The sequence below is a fragment of the Nicrophorus vespilloides genome, unplaced genomic scaffold, assembly GCF_001412225.1.
Source record: "Nicrophorus vespilloides isolate i.1.1-1 unplaced genomic scaffold, Nicve_v1.0, whole genome shotgun sequence".
In the NCBI taxonomy this organism is placed as follows: domain Eukaryota; kingdom Metazoa; phylum Arthropoda; class Insecta; order Coleoptera; family Silphidae; genus Nicrophorus; species Nicrophorus vespilloides.
The window spans coordinates 1-18,107 of NW_017096076.1; the positions used below are offsets into that span (position 1 = coordinate 1).

At 33.2% G+C, this 18,107-nt stretch overlaps 2 protein-coding genes and 1 pseudogene across 2 annotated transcripts in view; 1 reads left to right on the forward strand and 2 right to left on the reverse strand.

The window, feature by feature from the left end:
• Nucleotides 1–312: 312 nt before the first annotated feature.
• On the forward strand, nt 313–624 carry LOC108569414 (annotated as a pseudogene).
• Nucleotides 625–5,455: 4,831 nt separating this feature from the next.
• On the reverse strand, nt 5,456–6,812 carry LOC108569407 (facilitated trehalose transporter Tret1-like). Its single transcript, XM_017930948.1, has 2 exons — nt 6,776–6,812; nt 5,456–6,717 (listed from the first exon to the last, which is right to left on the reverse strand). Exons 1-2 carry the CDS (start codon nt 6,810–6,812, stop codon nt 5,456–5,458), a joined length of 1,299 nt encoding a protein of 432 aa, XP_017786437.1.
• A 1,115-nt stretch (nt 6,813–7,927) lies between these two features.
• The window catches only part of LOC108569413 (protein glass), a 15,384-nt gene continuing 5,204 nt past the window's right edge, over nt 7,928–18,107 (reverse strand). Inside the window, exons 2-5 of the mRNA XM_017930956.1 lie at nt 13,254–13,640; nt 10,429–10,756; nt 10,131–10,371; nt 7,928–8,538 (exon numbers count right to left, since the gene is read on the reverse strand). Of these exons, the coding sequence (XP_017786445.1) occupies nt 8,111–8,538; nt 10,131–10,371; nt 10,429–10,756; nt 13,254–13,507 (1,251 nt within the window). The 5' untranslated portion in view covers nt 13,508–13,640 and the 3' untranslated portion in view covers nt 7,928–8,110. The remainder of the gene's footprint in view (nt 8,539–10,130; nt 10,372–10,428; nt 10,757–13,253; nt 13,641–18,107) is intronic.

Consider the following 18,107-nt stretch of genomic DNA (forward strand, 5'->3'; position numbering starts at 1 on the left):
GGTACAGGTAGTTAGTAGAAGTTGGTAATCGCAAGAAGAATCGAGAGCAAACTGTACGATTTGTAGACAAGCAGAAGTTATTCTGACCAGGTGAAAGTCTGCAAAAATCATTTTACCATTGGCATTTCGAATTAGCTGTGAATTGTAATTGCAACAAACAAAAATTAATGCTTGCGCTCTGAATTTTTATTTACGTTCTAATCATTGATCTTAGAATACTAAATAAAAGTTTACATATAAGTATATTACACTTAATCATTTATCGAGCTCGAAAGAACAGTATTTGCTATTATTTTGGAAAACTGTTATAAAATGGGTCGCAGAAAATCGAAAAGACAAGCACCGACAAGGAAGAAGGCCATCGAACCGCTCGATCAGGAGTTCAACTGTCCGTTCTGCAATCACGAGCAGTCTTGTGAAGTGAAAATGTTAGTTTGTTGGATTGAAATGTGCGAATAATATCAATAATAATTTCGTTTTTTTGTGTAGGGACAAGGGAAGAAATAGACGCAGAGAATATCGTGCAGAGTTTGCATGGAGGATTACCAAACGACTATAAACGTGCTCTCCGATCCTATAGACGTTTATAATGATTGGATAGATGCCTGCGAAACGGCTAATTGATTTTGTGATATTATTTAACCAAATAAATATTGAAATTTTAACTTTATTTCTTAAACAATTTTTTTAATAATTAACGTGTTCTTTACTTAGTGAATGTAATTATTTAATCATACTGAATAAAATTTTAATAAATGAGAAAGAACATTCATTAATTATTTAGTAATTATTTCATTTCCAGTTTTCACGGAACACTTATTAACTTTTGGGAAATCCTGGTTAAGCTCATGTTCTGTGAACTAACAACAACCACGAATGTTTTCGACCAATCGAACATCTTAATAACTCGAGTTAAATAGCTGACTCAATAAAGTGGAATCAATTAATATCTTTTCAGTTTTTATAAAAACCGGTTTTCGAATTTAAACTTTTCTACAAAAGCGGTTTTCGAATTTTCACAAAAAAAATAGAAAAATATAACTAAATAAACTCTCTTGAAACAAATCTTAAAAACTTCTTTAATATTACATAGAACTATAAAAAAATAAAAATTACTATATAGAAAACTATACTGATGAACGAATAATAATAATAATTTATGTTATTTTGGACTGTTTGCATTTAAATTTCAAGGAGAGGGAAAGGTATCGGCCGTGGAGAGGGACTATTTTCGTTTTGGAAGGTTAATTTTGGATTTGAGTTGTTAGGAATGGGAATTGAGATTGAGTTTAGGATCAAGAAAGATTCCAAGGTATTTAACAAGTGGTGAAGGGAAAATGGAATGATTATTTAACATCGCATATCCCCGATGGTAAGGAATAAGGAGTTTGGTCTTGGATGGGTTAATTTTGAGACGCCATTTTTAAACCATAAAATGGTCGTGGATAGGATGTTTTGAAGGTTAAGAATAGAGGATTGAAGGAAACAGGCGTGGGAAATCAATGTAGTGTCATCAGCGTATTGGAGGACATAGAGGTTGTGATCAAAGATATTGGGATTGGGGCTATACATATCACAACAAAAAAGGTTATATAACAGTGGAGACAAAGGGGAGCCTTGCGGGACACTCTGAAGCGGGGAAAGGAAACTGGAGAAGGAGTTGCGGATCTTAACTTTAAGGGAACGATTATTTAGGATGTTTTTGATGATGCTGATGAGGTAAGGTGGGAGATTTAGAAGGAATAGTTTATAAAGAAGATGCCAGACTCTGAACGCCTGGACACGTCAATGAACAAAGCGCTCGAGTTGCCATTCGAGGTGAGAGGTCTGGAAGTTGGAAGCGAGGATAGTAAGGGAAAGCATAGTGGACTTTCCAGCTCGGAAAGTAAACTGGTAGGCGGGAATGGAATTATCTAGATGGGAAAGGATTTTGTTTTTAATGAGGGATTCGAAGGATTTTCTGATAACGGAGAAGAGTGTTATTGGACGGTAACCGGAAGGGAGAGAAAGGTCACTATCACTTTTGGGGATACAAACAATTATACCGTACTTCCGCAAGAGATATATTGACGGACGAGACAGAAGTTAAAGATTTTAACTATAAAGAAGTGGACATCTGGATAAATGAGTTTTAAAATTTTTCTAGTAACAAGGTCGTAACCAGGGGCAGAGTTTTTAGAAGATGACAGGGTGTCGAGAACATTTTCATTCACATGTCTTCATTCTGTTTAGTTAATATATGAAAATAATAGCAGAAAGATATCGGTAATCTACTTTCAGTGAAGCAATTTAAGAAATTCTATAAGCGAAAACATTTTCTATAGTTATTACTAAATAAGACCATTATGGCTGTGCAAATCTTTGGTGGAAAGATCCATAAAAATGTTGTCATTTTCATTTTTTGTCTAACGACGATGTTCCTGTTGATTTGGAAGAAATTGTCAAGACCTCCCCGCCGCATGCGAAGCCACATGCTTAATTCTCTCCGTCGACGAAACCTGTGAGCTACTCAATCGACCCGTTAAGGGTATGAGAGGATATGAAATGTTGAACATAAGATGAGCTTTCTTCACTTAAAGGTTTTAGCGGGAATGCCTGCAATTTGAACGATTTGATTTGCAATTTATTTTATTGTTTATAATCTCAGTCCTTCGGTATTAAAACTCCAGACTTTACAGAGGGAAGAAACTCTCTGGTAAACAGACATCACTCTCGAACTAAAGTAGTCATTTATTCTGAAGACTGTTTTACTTCTGAAGTCTGTGCATGACGCCCAGAATTCCTGGGCTCTAATGACAAGACATTTTCCTAAAGTGTTTTAAAATAGTTATATTATTCCTTGTATAACGACGTCATCAATGTTTTGCTAAATTGGAGGAGCAACTTTTTTTTTGTAAATTCTCTGTTGGTACTCCGTTTGGTCATAATTGTTGGATAATACATTGAATTTTAAAACAAATTTTGTTTAATTTGTCTAGCCTTATCACTTAACTCTAACGTTTTTTCTCATTATTTCTATGATCTTTGCCAGTTATAATTGTGTTGTAGTTTATTGTATAAGTCGGTTTAGTTACAGTTTTATGGTGATTTCGATACCCATACTAAATAACGACAAATACTATCATTGCCAATAGTCATCAAATGTCATAGTAACAATGTTTTGAAGATGCTCGATGATAGAGATCGGAGAGTCTTACGATGAAGGAAACACAGATTTTCACCGTGGTATATATTTCCACAGGATTTTTTTTTGGATATAAGTTTAATTGTATACATCCTTACTACAAGTAAAATGGGGATATTATTTCTATTATTTTACAACAAAATTTTCAAATACATACTGTAATCAACATAAAGTTTCATCAAAATTGAATTACTTAATTCAAGTTTTATGAAAGAAAATCTTTTTGAACATAATGTCTGAAAAGATCTTCAGGAATTCTTTATAATCCACGAACTGCGCGAATGCTTGATTATATTGTTGTTAACTGATATCTTCCCAATTAGGGTTTATACAAAAACTGATTTTTAAAAGATCGTGTAAGTTAGAAAATAACTTACACATGTCCATGTTTTGAATTTTCCCCAAAAAAATGGACAACAGTGTCGAGCCGACCAATTTATTATCATCTATTGTATAACTAATATGTATATTTGTTAAGTCTACTATTTTCCTTTCAATTATTACAAATCATATTTAACGTATCCATCAAATATACAAACGAATACTTGTAACTGATTATTTAGAATAACTTGTGGAACATTCCGAAGGACGGTTACACTTTGATAAAGAAACGGTTGAATAATCCACAAGCTCAAAACTGATTTCCTTACCTCCCACACAGCCCATTTTTTGAAATGAACACATTTTTGTATTATATAATTTAGTCTTAGCTAGAGGGTCGAACTAAGAGGAAGTCTTACTTGGAGTGCCGAAGGAAGAGCACTTACTTCCTAAATACTAACTTAAGAGGAGAATGTAATAATCCATGAGATCAACTATGACTTCTCGATAAAACTCCGATGTATACAATAAAGTTAATTGAGAATATTGCATTTAATATTCAAAAACCCCTCTAAGACTCCATAACGACATAACTACGAGATAATCCACGGTGTCCAAGAATTTTTAATCCTTGTAAGCAACGCGCTCCACGGAATACAGTTGTTTCCCACGCACATACACCATATGGATTTTGAAACTCCCCGATGAGCCCACCACCAAACAGCTGACCGCGAAGATTGCTGGCAGCAAAAGCAGCGTTCTCTTCAATCCCAATTTCGAACACGACGGGTGCTATCGCGCACGAAAAATACCAAATATAAAAAAAATATCTTCAATCAACTTTCGCAGGGGTAAGTAGAATAGCACTAATATTCGAAAATAAAGCATGAAAACCAAAATTGAGAAAACGATTTTTCATAAAATATATTACAAGCTGAGAAGTTATTTTGCAGCTGAAAAAATTCATTCTGTACTTCTTCGGGAATGTTGGTAACATCTAAAGATACATGAAATTGATTTCATACTAACGCAGTTTATTGTTCAGAGAACTCAGTGAAATATCGTTGAATTTCAGATTCAATAAGTTTCTTTCTAAGATTTCATACAAGTCCCGTCTACCATTCATCAGTCTTCGAGAAAAGTGTTCAAACATGGCAAAGTTTCCAAGATTTACTTTACGGCGACAGTTTTTGCTGCTTTAATACGAAATAGTTCCAGACGATTAAAAAAAAACTCTTAAAAAATATGAAAAATGAAGTGTTGCACGAGTACCTCAGTGACCTTTCACCCACTAATGCCACTGAGTATTCATTGTGGGGGCAACCAGACTAACACAACGACCAAAACTGAGGGAATCACCACTTCGTAAACCTGACTATAGTTGGGCGAGATGTGATAAACAGAAGGCGTATTTGCTCCATTTAGAGTAGCACAGGCGGAGAAAGTGATTTGTCATGATATAAAACTTAGGAAATCACCAGGTTATGATCACTACAGAGGTCTTGAGGCAACTACCATTTATTGGCTTAACTGCAGTGTAGAAAAAAAGATCTTCGTGATCAGAGTTCATGTTTCTCTTAAAGGCATTTACTGAGTCTTGATAGCAAAGGTAAATCGATGAATCATGAAGTATAATTCCTTTGCTTGGGGTGCAAGCTATAAAACTTATGTGTAACGTACCAATGGAGCACCAGTCATTACTTTCAAAGTTTAGTTTTGTAGATGAAACGTTCAAGTAAAATTAAATTTTTGGATTTTTAAGCCAACCTTATGTCGTTTAAAAAAGTACAAGATTTTTGTAGTGTGTTGGGAATGCACTGATTGACGTGAGTGAAGATTTCATAGATTTAGCATTGAAAACAGCATTGCTTTTCTGTGACGTTACAAATAACAGTCGACAATGAATATGTTTATTCTATAAATATTATTACATTATTCAATTAGATGTGATCAAAATCTTCTCGATTCTGCTTTGTGGTGATGCTTTCCCTCAATGTTCATTTCATAATCAACGTCGGGCCCAACGAAGCAGTTCCGAATTTCATCGCTTGTCTTTCCTCTAGTTTCCGGCACGTAGCTCATGGTGAAAAGCACCGCGAACAGATTGAATGCGGCGAAAAGGTAGAACGTAAAGTTATCGCCGTACTTATTGCGGACCAACGGAAATGCAGCCGTGACTGCGAAGACCATCGTCCAATTGAACATTGTGGCAATTCCGCATCCAGTGCTCTTGAAGCTCGGTTGAAACATTTCGGCAAGCATGAGCCAAGGTAACGGACCAAACCCGACGCAGTAGGCAATTATGAAGACGATAAGCGATATCAAAGGGATGAAACTGAAGTCGGCGAGGATCTCGTGGAAATGGAAATACGAACCAAGGACTAGCAACGAAACGAACATCAGGCTGCCAGAAACGGAGAGGTAGAATGTGCGTTTAAACTTTTCGATGATTGAAGCCGAAATGATGGAGAAAACTAGTTGAACGGCTGCGACAATGATGGAGGAGACTTGTGGTGAGAGGTTGCTCTTACTGGCCGAGAAGATGGGCGAGGTATAAAAGATGATCGCGTTGATACCGCTCAGCTGTTGAAACGCGACCAAACCTAAAGAAACCAGCAGAGGTTTGTAGTTCTCTTTTAAGAGTACAGATCTTATGGAGCATCCATCGCTGCGATTGCGTTGATGTCTTGGCGGATCTTTGATGGTAAACAGTAGAACAGCGTATAACACAGGCAGAGTAGTTAAGATGTAGGAGAGCGTTCTCCAAGTCGTCAGTGCTCCGATGCAGTTAACTCCTAGGATACCCAAGCAGAATCCCAGTTGGAAGAACGATCCCAGGATTCCGCGAATCTCAACGTCGGCTATCTCACTTATATACATTGGTATGCAAACGCAAGCGGCTCCGCTCGCGAATCCTCCTAAGAACCTTCCAAACAGGAGGATTTTTAAACTCCCCGATGAACCCACTACCAAACAGCTGACCGCGAAGATCGCTGACAGCAAAAGCAGCGTTCTCTTCAATCCCAATTTATCCGCAATCAAACCGGATGGTATGGCCGATGTGATCGCTCCTATGGCTACTATCGATCCCACCAGACCTCCTTCCGTTTCCGTTAGAGGTGGTTGAATAGTGGATGCAACGTCGGACAACTGCAGAAGAACTGGAGACGTCCAGGCCAAAATGCTACCTGCACAAACGCATCCGACTGAAACTAAAATAAAAAATCAAACATCGAATTATTGCTCTCGTTGCAGACTACACTTACTCACCTATTGCGCTCGATCGATATTGACTTTTTCTGTCCATTTTTTCTCATTTCTAACTCGATCTCTTTCATCGTTTTTCTTTTTATACGATACGATCCAGATTAATGAATGCATTCGTGTCAAGCAAATACGTATTGTTATTCCACATTTATCTCGATTGTCACGCGAGCAAATACCGAGATTGTCACAACAATAATCGGAACTGTTCAATGCAATGCTAAATCCAATCAATTGTTTAATTGAAGTTTGCAAAATAATGGTTTGTGGCTAAATACTTATTACTGTAATTGTACACCATGTTATATTCATTAATATGTAAATAATCTTTTCGTTATTTACAAACTGAAAGTTTGTTTTATTATATCTAAAACAAGAAGCAAAGTTTGACCTGTCTATATTTATCAATTTGGGCTACTTTATCCCAAGCCTCCTCACCATTTCGTCTATTTGGTTACAGTAGACATCCGCCGTAATCGATTTAGTAGGTATCATGAAGCTCTAGTGTTGGACTACCAAAATAACACCATTATTTTTTTTGAATAAATATTCTGTTTTGGCATAATTATTGGTGGCGAATGCTTGCGATTGTCGAAAATAATCAATTTTTCGTCATACATAACAATATTGCGTAAAAATGTAGAGTAGAGTAAAGAAAATTGAAGAATAATGTAGAATGAAGAGTGGAGTAATGTAGAATAAAGAGTAGAGAAATGTAGAGTAAAATACAATAAAGAGTAAAGAAATGTAGTATGAAAAGTAGAGAAAAATACAATAAAGAGTAGAGAAAAGTAGAGTAATGTATAATGAAGAGTAGAGAAATGTAGAATAAAAAGTAAAGTAAAATACAATAAACAGTAGAGAAATATAGAATGAAAAGTTGAGTAAAATACAATAAATAGTAGGGAAAAGTAGAATGAGAAGTAGAGTAATGTAGAATGAAGAGTAGAGTAAATTAGAATAAATTAAAATTACTCTTAAATCTATCTTTATAAAATAATTAGGTTGTTAAAGTAGAGAGTTATTTTGATGTCAATAGATTTTTAAATAAAAATGAAATAATTAATATGATATAAATGAAAGAATAAGTATAATAAAAAATATTCTTTATTTAAATTATTACATATTTACAAAAAAAATTGAAAGTAATGCCTCAATTGGACTAGATCAAAGGAAACAGGAAAACATGTCTGACACTTCTTACGGTGACAGTTCGTATATTTCGATGTATTCATATCTTATCGTCTGTTATATATCTCTCCGCTCGAACGTCTGTCTCTGTGTGTGTGTATGTATATATACTGGTGACTAGAATGGTTGATGTGAATAGTACTTCTTGGGTCAGGGAGCCGTGGTCATTGATAGATGTCCGTTGGCGGTGCCGTGGACCCGCATGTGCCTATTCAGGTTGCCGCTCTGCGAGAACCTGAGCAGACACAGCTTGCACTCGTAGGGCTTCTCTCCCGAATGAATGCGTAGGTGTTTGGTGAGGGTGCTGCTGTCGGAGAAGGCCTTCTTGCAGAGTCTGCATCGGTACGGTCGTTCGCCGGAATGGGTGCGCATGTGAGTTGTCACCGAGGAGGACTGCGAGAAGCGACGGTCGCAGACGGGACACCTGAAGGGCTTCTCACCGCTGTGCGTCCTCACATGGGCGGTGAGGTTCGCCGCTTGCGAAAAAGATTTGTTGCAATCGATGCAACGGTATGGTTTTTCTCCGCTGTGCGTTCTCAGATGAGTCTTCAGTGTGCTTGGTCTCGCATAACTTTTACCTATAACATACAACAATAACGAAAACTTATAAAAGGGTATCAATATAATCTGCACACATGTAAAAACTCATCGGAAATATAAGGACGATCAAACTGGATATTTGTAATTACTTCTCTGCCTAATTTCGGAACACAAGTTGCCTAAATTAGACCTGTAAAGTTACAGGACAAAATATTCTATCAATGAGTAAAATGTTTTGAGGCATTTCCTGACTTGCGACAATATATGGGATTTAGGTGTCTGCTTCCCTGTGGTTAGTAAATCAAGTATGTTACGTCTCTAGTTTTATACCGTTCATTATATTAACAATTTCATTTCTTAATAGAATTCGATTCTATCAATATCAAAATGAGATTTATCATTTCAATGCCTTACGTAATTATAAGATATCCATATATAAATTGCCGTTAATATGAGAGGATATGTCAAAATAATATTCACTATTTTTTATTCAACCAAATTATTATTTGTAAATCGGTAGGATCGGTTCTTGCAGCCTACTTTCTCGTATCTGTTACAATCATAATGATTTGCTTTCCTTTATGATTTTTTCTATGATTACGGCCCTTCGACGCACGATTCTTCTGCAATTTATGTTATTTTTGTCCAACCACTAAGCGTGCAATGACCGATTGAAACATATCCTTCATAAACAGATTCCATCGAAGGCAATATGTTGTGTCCAACCATTATTATTGTAATTTTTATTATTAATATAGTGTATTAACGAACTAGAGACATCCACGGCGCCTCAGTAAAACCTTTAAAGACTGATAGAGTCTTATTCAACCCATCGAAGTAAGTACCTTGTCTTGGAAAAGGACCCCAAGAGTACCAATTATAATAAACTTGTTTTAAACCAATTGAATTATTTAAATCCTAACTACTGAGATTCCAAAACGACAACACCAGACAATATTCCACTGTGTCCAGAATTCCATCTCTGGGACACGACAAATGACCAAATTGAAACATAGTTCTTAAACAGATTCCATCGAGAGCAATGACCGTTAAGAACAATCCTTCATATCTTGAACTCGAAACCAAGATTTTTTTTTAGTGTGCATTTGAGTTTAGTTTAGATGTGTTTATTGTTGCTCTTTATGGTCATTGTATGCATTTTGTTGTTAGTTCTTGCCTTATTTCTTCTAGTTGTTTTAGTATTTGAAATGTGCTCAACTACTGCTATTTCCTGAATAAGTACAATTATTTGGGTTTTATCTCGTATTCGGTTTATTTGCCGATTTGATTTGCTTACTTTTTTGTTGGTATTTCTCGCTTATTCCTCAATCTCTAATTTATCCTTTAGAATTTCCTTATTATATCTACTCTCGATCAACTCTATTTTACACTTTTCTTAATGTATTTGTCTCTGTATGTTATGTTTTTTTTTTAAATCTCTGTAATATGTTGAAAGCCAGAGGCCAGGACGAAGCGGGCCCTAACATTAACTTCAAATTCACTATCAAAAAAAATAGTAACAACTTATTTTTCCATTATGTTAGGAGAAAATGATTTGATAAGTAATAAAATAATAATAATAAAATTCTTTCATTTGATACAATAAACAAATTGTGTATTAAAAACTTACCGCAAATTCGGCAAACGTTAGGTTTTTGCGAGTCCTCCTCGAAGATGCTGTGTCTCCGTCGGGGCGGCACTCCATTGAAATTCGTCGGTTTATACTGCGTGGAAATGGCCGTGTTTTCTTGCGGTGGACGGAAATCGGCAGTGAAAGAATACGTTGTTCCTCCGTATGTAGGGCTCAGAAGACCCTGCGTCTGGTAGCAACTCATAGGCGTAGACACTTGTGGCGTAGAATTCCATTGGACCTGATCAATGCAAATTACATTAGACTACAAGAACTATACGGTTTATTTTTTGCATACCTGATGCGGGTACGAAATGTCCGAGTTGGGTGGATAATTCGTGGCAGCTGGATGGTATCCGTGCATGGTCATATTCATTGAAACGTTTACGGACATACTGGGAAACATGGGAGGCGCTTGGGGACTGAAGGGTTGCTCGCATATGGTGCTGGTGTAGCCGCCGGGTGAAAGCAGCACCTGAGGATGGTAGATGTGCTGTTGCTGCTGGTGTTGGTGCTGCGCTTCTTGCTGACTGGGATGGACCACCGCATGTTTCAATGAGAGAAGGACGTCGGCCACATCTGATGGCTGTTTGTTCTCCCTCAACAAAATTGACTGATTCTCTGTTCTGTTGAAAAAGCAATTCCATTATTGGGTGGATGCGCCGGGAAAACGTGTAAAACGATGGATACGTTATTCTCAACATTTATTTTTTCATTTAATATTTTTTAATCCGTATAAATGCGAAAACGTATAGAAAAAATACTGTGTATAACAAGGGACAGGTGTAATTTGATTAATTATTGTACATGTTTATATTTACTAGATTAAAGTATTTATTTTGATTAATAATACATGATTTTGCATGTTTTTTGATTTATTCTATTGTTATTTTCATTAATGTCAAAAAATTAACTTGTTCCATTATTTCGTAGAGAATTTATTTCGGCTCAAATCGTTCATTTCATGTCGAAAATAAATTTATTTCTACGTTTAAAAGCAAAAAACACAAACAAACATTCATATGAATTATGGTCTCCTCCAGAATTATTATACGCAAAAAAATTTTTTTTTGTTGAATCAACACCTATAAAATTTAAAAATTTATTTCTTTGAAACAAGCGTGATTGTGTAATTCTGTTTGTGCTATTTTATTACTTGGTATATTGTAAATAAAAGTACTAAATTTCATCAAAATCGTTGAATTTATTTTACGAAGAAAAACATCAATTTATTTTGTTTCTTTCAGGTTCAAAATAAATTATTTTTTGTACCCAAACGCATCCTAATAAGTTCTTTCTCACAAAATAGATTTTTTTCAAAAACAAATATTCTTAATAATTAAGCCATCCTTCTCCTATTTCACTACAAACAATATTTTTTGTTAAATTAGCCCCTATAGAATTTAAAAATTATTTTGTTAAACCAAGCGTGATTTTGAAATTCTATTTGCGATATTTTATTACTTGGCATATAGTAAATAAAAGTACCAAATTTCATCGAAATCATTCATCGCCTTTAGTTTGTCCCCAGATCTTCGTTTGTATCAATTCATTTTCGTTTCGTTTTAGGCCAAAAGAAATGCATTTCTACGCCCAAATGAAGTCTCCAAACTTTTGGAATTTGAAAATTAAGTAAATTTTAGATAAAATAGCAGCGAAATTATATAATAATTTAAATATTGCTTAGAGAAAAAGAATAAATTAGGGAAAAACTGAAATTAATATGTAAGCTAAGATTCTAATTAACCACAGTTTTTTGTCCGGAAAATAATATTTATATAATTTAATATAGCATAACTCAAACAGATTTAACATTTACCAATCATTTCATGGAAACAAAACTTTTTGTTTCTATAAGAAAACGTTAAAACGGATTTTTTGAAATCGGACTAATCAAGAAACTAAATACATACAAAATATATATATTGATTGTATAAAGAGAAAAGCCGTCGGATTGAAACTTAGTCAATTCGACGGCCGTAAAACCTCCCATTATAACTCTAAATGTTATATAATTTCATTTATGGTTTAAAATATGAATAAAATAGATTTATTGAATGTTTATGTATATTTTTTTTAAACATATTTAATTGAACAATAATTATTATTAAAGATTTATTGTTTGCTTGTTTTAAATATTATATGGATGCGCCGGGTAAATAAAGTGAAATTTCTATATTGGTATAAACTTATCATAAAAATAATAAATCTTGAAATTATTTTAAAGGAAATGAGTATATTGAAAAATAATTATACACAATAAAACGAAAGATGTGACAAAGATAATATGAATCATTCCAGGAAGAAAATTATAAGTTTCTAAAGTTAGTTAAATTTAGAAAAAAATATATTTTTATTAAATGCAAATGCAACAAAGTTTAATATTAAAAAAATAAGAAAAACTATGGGAGATATTTATACATTTATTGATATTGAAAGTTATTATTTTATAAGAAAATACTACTATTTAATTTCATTTAGATTTACTTAAGTAATAAGCATTTATATTATATTAACTTCAAAAAACTTTTATATAATATATGAAAACAATGAGTTCATCTTTATCTAGTATTTACAAATATTTGAAATTCTTTACTATTTATGATTTATTCTTGATAACTCTCATACATTTTTGAGGATATAAAAGATAATTTAAAGTTAATATTTAATATTTAAGTTAATAATTTATGTCTATCTAAACACCAATATTAAGAAAAAATTAAGTTTAAAAAATAATATTCATCTGTAACTTTTACTTGTATATTTAAAACAAAGTGTATATTTAATGAATTAAAAGAAAAATTGTGGATAATATTAAGTATTTTGAAAAAATGTGAATTTGTGGTTCAATAAAAGATGTAATTAGCAAAATAATAAATATGATAAATAATAAAATGTTCTAAAAGTGTTGTTAAATTTTTGCTTAATTATATAAATAAGGATTTTCGCATTAATATTTTTTTACTTATTATATAGATTTTATTCTTATTTTCTGATATATAATTTCCAAATATAAATAATGTAAGAGGTGTTTGTTTTTCATTTATATTTATTGTTTGCTTTACTATTTTCACCTGTAGAAAAGTTCAATAATTGTAATTATTTAATCGATATTAAACTCACTTGTAACCTATGTTATTCGGATTAGAGCAGGGCGAGAAAGGAAACAACGATGGTAACGGTTCTAAATCCAAGGGCAATGCAAAGGATCCCATGTCTTCGGTGGTCCAAGAGAGATCGTCCTGTGTTGAAATGGAAGGACACGTGCCGGAACCGGCGGCCACGGAACCGATGTTCTGGTTTTGCACGGCGGGCGTCCAATTGCACTCGAGTTGCACCCCGAACTGGGGGTTGTTAGGTATGTAACTGGGATCCATCCTCTCGCAGCCACTCCGCAGCCTCAGGAACAAGAACGACGATATGCGAAAAGCGATGAGCGCGACAAGGATGGACGACTTTCACGTTGACACAACGCTCTCAGGTATTCCGATTCCTGCGCCGCGATTCCTCCTGAAACGTAAACACATATCAGCAATAATTTACAGTTGAATACAGTATTAAAAATAATATTCTTCTAAAGAATGAATAAGTGTAAGTATATTACAAACATCTGGATTAATCGAAACAATCCTACGATTAGTTTGGTTTAAATTAATAGTACAGTTTAAAACCGGACTAATCAAACACTTTTGTTTTCAAATCGGTTTTAAAATAAACCGCACAAAAAGAGGCTTGACTCTATAAAAGGAAAAAAAATATGTATAAAAAAATCAGTTTTGTGAACTACTAGTGAATCAGGATTGATGGAAGCCGCACTATGTTCATATATAATGTGAAATTAGTAAAAATATGAACAAACTGAATAAATGATTTATATAAAATGTACTAAAAGACTAGAAAAATCAAAGTTATATTCCGTTCTTTATTGTAATTAGAAATAAATTCTTGTAGTACAACAATACCTTGTATAGTGCGGATAATCGGTTACGCCAATATACCGGACTGTTTAAAACTGCACAAAAATGTTTTTGCTGTATAAAAAGAACTATGCGAGGAATTACTGTATTGGTTTTCTTCAAGAGACTAACTAATCTTTTCTCAAACTCAATGAACTTTATACACTGTATAGTTTTCTTTTTGGAAGTCTAAATAGGATTATGCTAGTAAACAGGTATGATTCAAGCTTTAAGTATGTCTACTATAATGATGCATCTACATTGCGCTTTTACTCCAGACGATATTGACGTCATAATTGGAGAGTACGAAGTTATGCGTATATCTCAGAAACATTATTTTTTTTATTATTTGTATATTTAAATTGAGAAGTATAAATTCTTATTAACTTTCAAACCTTTACTAAGTTTGTGTACAATTTTGTCAGTTTCCGCCGAAACGAGGGTACTTCTGCCATTACATTTAAAACTATCTAGGTGGATGATATATTGATGGTAAGGAATGAATGGTCTATCATTGTAACTCATGAGATTCAGAATAGTCTGAGTTCAAGGTGTCACTTTTGTTCTTGATTTATTTTAGTTTGTGGAATAAAGTCTAACATCTTGATAGTTGTAGCTAATTCGGAATTTTAGATTTGAAAGCTTTTTTTTTTAGAAAGAACGTCGGCAACTTGACGGAACTATGAGGTCAACAAATAATTATTGTTACTAAATACAGTTACAAAAATTTACTTAAGTTGGTATACTTTTCTGAATAATATATGGTGCAATTACAACTCTCAGTTCAGCTTCAAAGTTATCGGTTTCCATGTCAACCAATTATTACTACTAACTGCACATTACAATAGTAAATCACGTGTTTTGTTTGAGTTGGTATGTCTTATGCATATTTATTTCTCATATCAGACACACGCATTTTTTACTAAAACAAACAAATTTATAATACTCATTTATATTTATTTAATTCAAATTTAAATTAACATTCAGGTATTTCTACTTCAACAAATACTGTTTTTTCTTCTTCTAATATTCATACTAGTTTCTAAGCAAAAGTATAATAATAATTCTAATTAATTTTGTTGATTATAAAAGCACAACTTCTCTTCCTTTTAAGCAATTTCTTAATGATATCGCTTATTTCAATAGAGTCAAAAATTAATGGAATATACATTGTTAGTATTCTTTTTAATTTATTTAGTTTTAAAAAGTAACTGTCATGGATAATTTTAAATATATTCTTAAAGTGATTAATATATTTGTAAAAAAAAAGTTCATTTTAAAATGTAATTTAGGATGCATAATACTTTTGTCCACAGATTTATAATGAAAATACTTTTTTTTCCTCTCTGTAGTAAATTATTGGATTTACATTCTGTTTTAATGATCATATGTTGAAGTGTTTCGCTTATAGTGAAATTTGGACTTTGCCGAATGTTTTATAATAGATATAAAAATAGTATTTTCCATCTTTCGCCATTTCTAATATGTTATGGCTAATTTGATCTCCTAAATAATGAGTTCAATTTAAAGAAAATCTTCTCGCATTTAGTTGCGACGGTTTTGATGAACATTATTAATTGAAATATAATTTAGATAACTTGATATGGTATTTATTTAAACAAAATCTCCTCGCATACTTGCACACTTAGTTGCGATGGTTTTGATGAAAATTATAAACTGAATACAACTTATATAGATAGCTTGACATTATAATATTTGTTTTATTTGTATCACATAAATATGTGTATAAAATGAATTCAGGCAAATACTATAAATTAGCTGTTATACGTGTAATTTGCCTAGTAAAAAAGTAATTTTCCTGAAATAACTAATTACCTGTGTAACCGGACAAAACAAAACAGATAAACAGTGGAAACTGAAACATGTTTTTTTTTTTGATATTACTGACATCATACACTTATTTAAAGAACTGTCGCTTTTATTGAAATATGTAATATTAAATTAACGTCATGTTAGTTGTAAAATGTAATGACCCTTAAATTATATTAACATGTCAAGTGATTCAAATTAACATTGCTGCTATTTGCTTATTGAATTTTATTTTAATAGAAATAAAAAAAATGTTTTTTTTATTGTATTTAGACTGCCCAAACATGGGTTTGACCAAAATTAGGACTAATAAAAATTTGAAAAAAATTATTGTTACTTGAACTGATACAGATTCTTATGTTAATTATTTAACAACAACAAAAAAAGATAATTATTTACTTTTGAAGGGCTATAAATCATGTACAATATTCTCCAGAATAATGGAGAAAACTGCGAATGATAATTGCGTTAAAGAGCGTGTTTTATTTGCTCCGGGGTCGTTTGTTCCATTGAGGGGGATGGGCGTGACGGAACGCTACGACCCTCACCCCACGCACGCTTGGCGCGACCTGCGATTGGTGGTCGCAGCATTTTACATCCCTAGTAACCAGCCGCCCATTGGCCGTTCCCAATTATTGATTCCCGACCAAAATGGCCGGATCTGCTCTTGCTAATTGAATTTAATTCGATTTCGCTCAGGATATTGCCAGTTCCGTTTATATTCTACCATCCACTTCCTCTCCTCATCCCTTCATGGCACACTTAACTGTATAATTGTATTCGAATCAATGCATCTTCTTTTATGTTTGAATACTTCGATCTTTTTCCTCTCTCGTCATCATCATCGCTATTTAAGGGATGGTTGCGATGGAGATGAGTTAATCGAGAAACTGAGATTTTGTGCTAGCTATAGAGACAGAAAGAGAGAGAGAGAGAGTGTATGTGGAGTGGAGTGTGTTGTTGGATTTTGTAAGGCTGCCCAATGAATCCCCAGTAATAAATTGCCCCGAACGTAACATACACACATTGGCAAGTTGTGGGGAGCAAAGATGAAGCCCGTGAACGGATGAAAGCGAAGCGTAAAAATACGGTTGGAATAAAATTGGAACAAAAGGGACCGAAAACCACCCCCCGACGTCGCGCTTTCATCACCGCCGCCGCTGTCGCCCTTCCACGATTCTACTTCTTAATTAATTATGTCATCGTAGTAATTAGTTCAAACGGAATCGATGCCATTGTCGCGCGAAACAATCGCAACGTTTCGTACTATTCTTGCTGCCCTCTATTGTTTGTAACAATTACTGTTTTAATTTTATTTGAATTAGTGAAAATACTTATTATTTAATGCATTGTTAGCATTTGAAAATAAATCTTTAAAAAAAAAAATTTCATTACACTGATTTTTAATACTTTTCTACTCCTTCCAGCAGTTATCAACTCTTAATATAATTTAAATGCTATTCAAAAATTATTATAAATGGTGTCCCAAAATTAACGCCAGATTTGAATATGCCGCCATTTGTATTTTATTATTTTTATTACAATCAATAGTACTAAGGTAAGCTGCAATGCGCTTACCTCAAATAATTTATAAGATTTTTGCAATTTAATAAATATTAAATATAAACTTAGACATGATAAATATAAATAAATAAACGACTATTTTTTAAATATATATCTTTATAACCGGTGGCAATCGCAAGCCCGCCAACCGAAATACCGTCAATCTAATTCTCGACGTTTGAAAACCCGACGTTCAAAATCCCGACTGTATTGAAATCCCGACAACCATAATCCCGACTGTATCAAAATTCCGACTATATCAAAAATGTCTTCAATAACATTTCAAAATTATTCCGGAGCGTAGTCACTTTTAAATTGTTATTAATAATAAATAACAACAATTAATAATCTAATTATATTTGGGATTATTTCATAATTTTAAGGTTTATTATTAATAATTCAACAAAATCAAATAAATTAATAATAATTTATTGTTATTAATAATAAAAATGTTGCAAAATGTGACTACGCTTCGAAATAATTTTAAAATGTTATTGTAGATATTTTCGATATAGTCGGAATTTAATTCAGTCGGAATTTTAATATAGTCGGGATTATGTTTGTCAGGATTATGGTTGTCGAGATTCTGATACAGTCGGGATTATGGTTGTCGAGATTTTAATATAGT

What these genes read in the sequence shown, in the direction of transcription:
- LOC108569407 (XM_017930948.1), bottom strand. Translation starts at nt 6,812, where the DNA reads ATGGACAGAAAAAGTCAATATCGATCGAGCGCAATAG. An exon ending in ATATCGATCGAGCGCAATAG is followed by an intron (nt 6,718 to 6,775) that starts GTGAGTAAGTGT and finishes TTTTTATTTTAG; the next exon opens with TTTCAGTCGGATGCGTTTGT.